This window comes from Coffea eugenioides, chromosome 8 (genome assembly GCF_003713205.1).
Source record: "Coffea eugenioides isolate CCC68of chromosome 8, Ceug_1.0, whole genome shotgun sequence".
NCBI classification, from domain to species: domain Eukaryota; kingdom Viridiplantae; phylum Streptophyta; class Magnoliopsida; order Gentianales; family Rubiaceae; genus Coffea; species Coffea eugenioides.
The window spans coordinates 41,008,270-41,017,356 of NC_040042.1; the positions used below are offsets into that span (position 1 = coordinate 41,008,270).

Below are 9,087 nucleotides of genomic sequence, written 5' to 3' on the forward strand. Positions count from 1 at the left end.
AGGTATGTGTTTGGAGAGAGAGCTTGTGGACAAGTTTTCTTTTCTTTTTGTTTCTTTTTTGGGTTTATTCTTATTTTGGCATTGTTAAGACCTACACAAAAAATTACAATTGAAATATTTTACACCAACTCAAAGTTTTTTCTTTCCATCTCGACCTTTTAAAGAGTTATAGAAAACAAATCTATAGTAAAATTGAATTATGTGACTGAACAAATCAATTCACTTTTAAATTTTTAATAGGTGCGATGTAGAACATAGAGCCGAATGTTTATAATTGTCATTTTGCCAATATATTTGAATAATCCAAATTATGTTGGCTATATTAAATGTCTCACGGTTCAGTAAGAAACTATGAATCGAGTAATCCTATAAAATAAATTGTTATGAGTTATATTTTATTTTCAATGCTCGAAACCACACTACTTATACTTTTTTTTTTTTTACTGGGAGGTATCCTGATCTGGTCAGAATCACCTGAATGGACCAGACTACTTCTCCCAAGCTGTGAGAGCCCTGCCCCAAGAATCACAACAGGATAACTCCCGAGAGTTAAACCTGAGATATACTCTTAAAGAGGAGACTATGAAAACCGTCAGAGTTACCTGAGAGCACCACACTACTTATACATCCATGTCGTTTTGTGTATAAATTTAGTTTAAACTACCAGTTAGGTAATTACACAAATATCTATTGGTATAAAGACTATTTTCTTAAACAATTTAGTCACATAACTAAATTTGTTCTATGAACAAATTGGCCGGTCCCCAATCCATCTGATCGGACGATATAACTAAGTTATATTGCTCAAAGAAAGGGAAAAACAAGTAACGCTACTGTTATAATATAGTGTAACCAAAGGAAAAAAAAAACATAGAGAATCAACGTTACATGTTTTCCTATACGAGAAAAGATTATGCAGCCTCTTCTAAGTAATTATACTCTTTAAGGTTAGATTTATCCTCGGATGGTATGGTGGGCAATTTGAGTCGTTCAAAAGCATTAGACACTGCTCCAGGCCTCTGGGTCTGGGCTCTAGCTCCTCAGATTAGAGGAGCCTTAAACATTCTCCAAACGTGTCCTTGTCTAGTAGGACCCATGTGAATCCACTTCCTAGCAGAAAGGGTCGGGCTGTGACAAAATTGTAGTGACTGCTACGTGAAGTTAGTTTTGTGCTTTAATTTTAACCGGCAAACAGTAGATAGTGGAGGCGGAAGCCAACAGATATTTTAACCCAACCGTGGTTAAGTCCACATTTTAACCACAGTTAACAAAGTAGTTTATATTCAAACCCTGCCCTCAACCCCATCAAGCGTAAACCCAGAGAGAGAGAGAGAGAACTTCCACCATAGTTCCATCAGGATGATGATCGGAGATCATTCTCCCCGTTCAAATCCAACCGTCCAAGTACCTCCCTGGGATTTCTTAGATGACCATCGCACGGCTAATATTCACTCACCATATTCCATTTCCCTTAACGGCGGTAATGCTAGCAGTTTCGAACTTGCCTTGGATAACTTGACGGCGCTACAGCGATATCTGCCGTCGAACACAGGCTCCGACGACGTCGTCTCGGATACCGATGACTTGGATATACCTGTGGACGCGTTCTCATGCGATCAGTTCCGCATGTTCGAGTTTAAGGTCCGCAGGTGCGCACGTGCCAGGTCACATGACTGGACTGAGTGTCCGTATGCTCATCCGGGCGAGAAGGCTCGCCGGAGGGACCCGCGCAAGTATCATTATTCCGGTAGCGCTTGTCCGGACTTCAGGAAAGGCGCGTGTAAGAAGGGCGACTCCTGCGAGTTCGCTCACGGCGTATTCGAGTGCTGGCTCCACCCTGCTCGCTATCGTACGCAGCCCTGTAAAGATGGGACCCAGTGTCGCCGGAGGGTCTGTTTCTTTGCTCATACTCCTGATCAGCTGCGCGTCCTTCCTCAGACCGAGTGCTATGACGGATCTCCTAGTCGACTCGGATGCAACTCGCCGGGTCGACATGCTTATGATTCTGGTGTCTCGCCCCTGAACGCGAAAAATGGCGCGTTTGGGTCGTCTCCCACTTCGGTTCTGTCCTCCCCGCCTTCTTCCCCGGCTTCCGAGTCCCCGCCCATGTCGCCTAGCGGAGCGGTGAGTTTGAACTCAGTGAGTGGACTGGCTCAGTCAATGCGTAACCTGCAGATTGGTAACACGAGGATGACTGCTGGGTCTCCTCCATGGGGGATTCAAGTGGGTGGTGGGTTTTGTTCGCCTCGGAGCCCCTCCACTTTAAGGCCCGGGTTCACGAGCCTGCCCGCTACTCCGACCCCGGCCCCGGCCCCGGCCCGAACTCGGTCCGGACTCGGTGCGTTTGATCTGTGGGACAAGGCATGCCAAGAGGAGCCGGCGATGGAGCGGGTTGAATCCGGTCGGGACCTTCGTGCAAAGATCTATGCAAAACTGAGCAAGGAGAACTCCCTCGAGTCAGCCACCCCGGTTCCTGATTTCGGGTGGATTTCCGAACTCGTGAAATGATCCTGGTCGTGCTTTGATTGAATTCTTTTTTGATGTGTCAGATACCGGGTTAAATCGGGTCGGCGGCCTTGTGAGTACGTGGATGCAAGTTGAAAGTTGTGTAAATAAAGCTTTAAATTTTTGAATGGTGGAGGGATTTAAGTGTTTAAATCGCCATTTTGTGGGAGATTAAATTTGGAAGAGCAGGGAGATAAAAAAAATGTAGTTTGTATATTTTGTATATTCGATTTTAGTACGATTTTAGGGCTGCCGATGTATATTTCATATTCATGTTCTTAACCACGTTTGACTCTGTATTGCCTTTCGAATTTCAAGAGGTTAATCTCTCTTAGAAAATGTCACCTACCTGGTATTTCAGTGGTTAGTATATTTGGGAGGTTTTTAATTGTGAGATACATTTCAGTGGTTAGTCTGGCATTTGGCAAAAATATGTGCGGAGAGGAGTCTGGTTTGGGCATTAAGTATCTGGATACTGATTATTCTGTCAAAGATTTATTCTGTTTTTAGAAGCCAGAGAGCAATATTATTATGTTTTACTTATTTTTATTTTTTCAAGTAAGAGAGGGGTTGGATTTGAGATTATTGATTAAAAGGCAAAGCCTGTACATTAAGTTCAATCGATAATTAATTAGTAAAACACTTTATTAATAACTAAAAATGCACGATGGAAAATAATTACTATTTATTGTAATCTTTTTGTAATATACGGTAATTGAGGTCAAAATGTGGTTCAAAAATAAAATTTGTTTTTTAAGAATAATAAGTAATTTTTTTTTAAAGTGGAGAGGGTTGAATTTGATGGTAAAATTGAAGGGATTGTAAGTAGAGTTTTTGGGTGTAAATCTTCTCACTTGAAAAAAAAAAAAGAAAGATTTTTCTAAAGAATCTGATCTCCAAATGCATCCGATACCCTTTTAGAGATAATTTTTTTAATACTTTCAATGTAACCATTCCTTTTACACGAGAATTAGTGATGCATGTCATATCATACGTGCAATTGAAAAAAAGGGAAAAGGTAGATGTTAGTATGTGTTATGCATTTAGATTTTTATATGGTGCATGAAATTCAATTCCATTTTTATTAGCATTAATCATAAAAAAAAAGTCATTGAAGATGTGAATTAAAGCATTGTTTAGATTTCCATTTTTTTTTAAAAAAAATGTAAGTTTTTCGTGAACATATTTCTCAATCGCTTTTTTAACACATGTATATTAAATTATTACAGCATATATTTTCTATAAAAATTTCAAAATATAGTAATTCAAACGGGCACGAGTGAAATATGAAAAGTTGAAAGTAAGTTTGTCAATCGGGCATCTGAACTTTAACAAACCAAAGTTCTACTCATGTAGTTAGTACAACTTTCTGATTTTGGCTTATAAGTTTCGGATTGATAAATATGAACTCATACTTGACTTATAAAATATTCAGGTTATGAGTTTAATTTGGATTTAGTTCAAATTCCCCTATTGCTCATGAATTTTCTTAATATAATTATTATAACTATCAAGTTCTAAAGCTAATTTAACATCCACAAGATCACAACATTAAAACTATACACGAATTAGTAACAGTTAATTAAAAAGTATATAAATCAAGAATTTTTCAACAATAATATATCCAATTAGTTCAATGTACATGAAAAATAAATAATAAAATATGATCATCAGTCAGTACATTTTTAAAAGTCCTCAAATAATATATACGGATGCATATTGAAGGGTCGAACCTGTATTAAATTTAAGCTATTAAGATTCAAACTCGACTCATATTTAATTTAAATCTAATATTTAGGTCCAAACTCAACTCAATTCAACGATAATTATTATTCATCGAACTTTTATTGGACCGAATGGGAGGAGATGGGGCTGGTTGCATTGACGGTCCTAGTCGAAAGTACAAACAGAGCCAACAAACTGTAGTTGGTTCTTCCGGAAATTCTGCAGTGTGGAAAGGTTCACTACTGTCAATGGAGATAAGATCTCGTCTTGTCCCCATGGAAGAATAATTAAAGCGACCCCCGTTGAAGTTTTGGTAGTATTTAATCAAAGATTGGGATTTATTCATTTAAAAAACGAGTGCAAAAGAAAACGAGCACAGAGATAGCGGCATAGAATGGTAGGAAAAGATTTTCGGGACCTACGGCTTATCATATATAAAATGGATTGGATGGGCTGGGGTCTAAGTCACTAGAGGAGGAGAAGATAGGTGTGGTACGAACCACTGGGCTAATGGCTCAATGGTCATCAGGGAGGGACTTAAATCCCTCTTTGGATTGTTGACGATAATTCAAACCTTACTAGCGGTGAAAAAAAATTTAAGGATTGTGCCATAGCACTCTTTTAATTTAGTTGGATCTGTATACTCACTAGTCCCTATAACAGCCTCTTTAGGTTCTCTCTCTCCCTAAATTAGGATAGAGTAGATTATACAAATGTATGTTGCTGACCAAGAAAAAAAAAGAGGATAGGTGTGGTACAAAATCTTCTTGTCTTCTTCACGAGCTTAGTGCAGCAGATAATAATAATGACTGCATTCCATCTGTGAAAAACAGGACCAGTTTATTGAGTACACAAGAAAAAGGGGAGAACCAATTAAGTCGCAGAAGGCAAGAGAAGACTTATCTCCTTAGGATTAGATTTGTGACGTGGACGCTCGGACCAATAAAACAACGTCCTTATCTTTAAGCAAAACTGTGACCTTTTTGTTTTTTTATTTTGGTCCGTACTTACTGTCCATAATCTCTTTGTATATGTATATATATTTGAAATTCATCTCTGCTACATTGCTTACCCAAAATACAAGAAATTGAGGGAAAAAAAAAAGAATTTTCGAGATGCATCATGTGAAAATTACATAACACCACAAATTAGACTTTTTGCTAAAAAAAAAAAAATCCAATGAGAAAGGTTCCGAAATGACGTTCAGATTGGACCCTTTTTTTTTTTTTTGAAAACGAAAAAGATAAAAAACTGTAATGCCAACAAGAAACCAAGTGAAATATAACGTAGTGACTAAGGTTGAAATCCAAAAATTAAATGATTTTGTTATGAAGTTAATGAAATAATAAGTATGGATGTACATTAATTTTTCGAAGAGATACATTGAAACATTCAATCCCTACAAGATTCATGGTACAATCACGTGTGTTCTTATAGTTTATTAGTTCATTATGAAATTATTGAATTCATGTGTTTGAAGTATAAAATTCATGCATCTATATTAATGTTAGTAGATGTACTTTTGATCTTGTATCACTTATAAATATAGAGGACAAATAAACCTCATTTGTAACCCTTTAAACCTTTGATAATAGAAGTGAACGCTCTTACTATTTTCATGTCTCTATTCCACTCTCTTTATATTTAACTTTTCTTAGTTTAATTTATTAGTTTCACCGCTGATTTGGATTTGAATCCCTCTCCCTGCTTATTAAATTCCATCTCTCTCTGACTAAATTTTTCTAAAAAAAAGAAAAGAAAAGAAAAGCTGAGTGAAACATAATAGAGCGAGTATTAATTTACTCATTTACTGCAGACAAACGGACGCCTGATACTTGCCTGTATGCCCACTTGGATGAGTGTTAGGTGAAAGAAGTGGAGTGCTGCTTTTGGATAATCATTAATTAATTAAATCCTCAGTTTGGACAATATCTGGTTAATAACGACAAAATCTCTAATATTTCTTTACTCTTGGGAGAAGCCTTCAATGAAGCGACAGGGACCGGTTTGACAAGGTGCCACTTGCTGATATTTGGGGGTCCCACAACAAATATCTGTGACTCTAATCTCTTCTTCGGTTTCTTCAAGCTCACAGGTTCATGTATTTTCTGTAATATTCAAATGCGTTACTGGGGCTGTAGATCGGAGGTTTGAATCACACCTGCAGCGAAAAAAATTTAAAGAAAGTGTCTGATCATCCATTTGATCTAGTCAAGTCTGTATATATGCTAATCTCTTACACAATTTTTTTAGATTCCCCTTCCCTCCTCCCTCCTCCCTCCCTCCTTATAGAATAGGATAGCGCTACTGCTAATATGGTACTTTTCTGTCACATAAAATTTATCATATTTATCACTGTTTTTTAAATTAATTATCATTTTAAAAAAATTAATTCATGTTTTTCAATACAAATTTATCTTTATTTTTATGTGATCCACCGCTTATTTCTCATAATCATTAATACATCGTATAAAAGATGATCCACTATTAATTTTACAGGCTCGAGAGGATAGTATATTTTATTATTGATGGTCAAGTAGATAAGGACGTAGATAAGGTGGGCCCTGGGGATTGGGGGTAAATTGGTCATTATGGAGGGGACAAGGGTGGATTTAAAAACTAGTATGAAACAGGCCGACAAAAGAAACAATCATGGGATGGTCCAAAGTGTACCTGGTTGAGTTTTCAGTAGTTCTCGTTGAACTACGCAAAGGCAAAAGGGGGAAACGGCAGCATATCTATCTATCCAGCCATATTTCCTCAAAAGCCGTAAGTGATTTGTTTGTGTCCTATGATGCGCTAATGTAACAGTGGGATGTCCTGGAATCCTGTGCTTCCCCACCCCAAAACATAGTAGCAGATATCGATCATCTTTTATTTTATGGAGCCGTCACAAAACTTAACTCTGGTTCACTACGTACTTTTTTTTTTTTTCGAAAATGGTAAATCTAATTTATTCTACATTAAAAGGAAGGAGGCGAATTTAAGAAGGCCCAAAAATAATTCGAAAGGGACTGAACCACTACCAGGTCAAACGAATGCTGGCCACTGAGCCATTAGCCCAATGGTTCTGGTTCACTACTTACTAATACAGCTGAAATTAGGTGTTTTTTGGTCAAACGTAATTGCTAAAGAGGAAGTTTTGCACTGCCATAAATTGACAGGAAATGTGGGCTAAGACTGTGCTACAGGTGACAGTTATTACACTCATTTCTAGCAAAACTCACTTAATTAAGATGGTGTGAGAATGGTTGGATTGGGTGATACAAATGAATGGATTGTATAGAAAATCTTGGACTCAAAATTTTTTACTTAAAAAAAAAAAAACATAATTAAGCTCCTACAGTAGCATTCTATCGTATTGAATATGCCATCAAATGATCAATTACGCAAAAAATTTTACTGTAAAACTTGTAATCTAAACAGACTCTCAATTAGCTCCATCATCTATTAAGCATAACTAACCATCAAAAGTAAAAAGGGAAAAAAAAATGACGACTCTGTTTGAATTCCAGTGTTTCTCAAGTACTTTTTTTTTTTTTAATGTTTGGAGTCTACAGTAACTCCAAAAATAATTTCAAATATATTAAAATAAAATAAATCCTCATCCTCTCTTTTCTTTCACATACCACCACCAGCCATTAGCCATCATTGGCCATCACCGCCGATAGCCACTACTACTAGCGGTCGCTATCTATTTTTTTTTTTCTCTCTCTGTCTCTTCATCTCTCTCCACCCTTATCTTCTCGTTCCCCCATTCCCCACTATTCCTTCCTCTCCCATTTTCTGGTTGCACTGATAGCGATCAGATTTGGTTGGGCACAGGAACAGAGGGGTGCAGGGGACAAAGAGAAGGAAAGGGGAAGAGGAAGGAGGAGGTAAGAAAGAAGAGGAGAAGAGAGAGGACAGTGGAAAGCAAAAGAGGGAGGAGGAGGATGAGGGAGAAGAGATGTGGAGGAGGGGAGGGTGGATAGTGGTGTAGTTTTTTTAAAAAAATTTAAAAAACCTTTATTCAATTTTAAATTCTAAAAATATATTTTAAAAATATCCTAAAAACATTAAAAAAAATCTATCTATTTATAGTAAAAGTTTTTTCTATATACATTGATAAAGTAAAGTTTTAAAAAAAAACATTTTCAAAAAAATCATTTACAGTCAAATTTTTTTTATATATATCGTTGCAGTAAAATTTTTAAAGAAACGCCTTAAAAAACATATACTCCACATCTATTCATACGGAGCTAACAACAATACTTAAAGCTACCATCATCTCTAACGTAGGAGTTGTCTGAAAACACGACAGACTTCTTGAAGACCCCCAACTACCTCGGCAGTTGTTGCGGTGGTGGGAGTAAAGACATAAATCACAAAAACTTTGCGTTGTCTTTACTTTATGTCAAGGCAAAATGAGGTCCAAAATCGGGAAACATCATGATCCTCGGTCCTGAGTCCTTAATTGGCAAAAAAAAGGGGGGAAGGATGTTCTATACAATTAAGTAGAGAGTCCACTGTATTTTACGTGTCTTTTGTTAGTCCACTGTATTATGTTTTTGCAGAAAATGTATAAAGCTTGGGCCGAAATTGTTAATCAGAGGAATTTGTTCAACTTTTTGGTTAGTAGTAGAATGTGTTTTTGTCTTGGAGCTCAAAGTCCTTAGCCAGTAAATTCCTGTCTGCCATTGCTCACAACTTTTTAAGACGTGGGGTTGCATTCAAGGGGCCTTCCTTCCGAACTGCCTAGTTGGAGATGGGATGAGAAGATGGACATAGACATTAAGACATTGACATGCCCATTGATTTGACGAGCTTCAACAGTGGATGCAATGCCTCGGGATCTTCATCCATATCGTCTCAACT

General features: G+C 37.2%; 1 protein-coding gene across 1 annotated transcript; it reads left to right on the forward strand.

Moving 5' to 3' along the window:
- The first annotated feature begins 1,306 nt into the window (after positions 1 to 1,306).
- LOC113779758 (zinc finger CCCH domain-containing protein 23-like) lies at positions 1,307 to 2,899 on the forward strand. The gene has a single exon (XM_027325470.1). It carries the CDS (start codon positions 1,360 to 1,362, stop codon positions 2,506 to 2,508), a length of 1,149 nt encoding a protein of 382 aa, XP_027181271.1. The 5' UTR covers positions 1,307 to 1,359; the 3' UTR covers positions 2,509 to 2,899.
- The last annotated feature ends 6,188 nt before the right edge of the window (positions 2,900 to 9,087 follow it).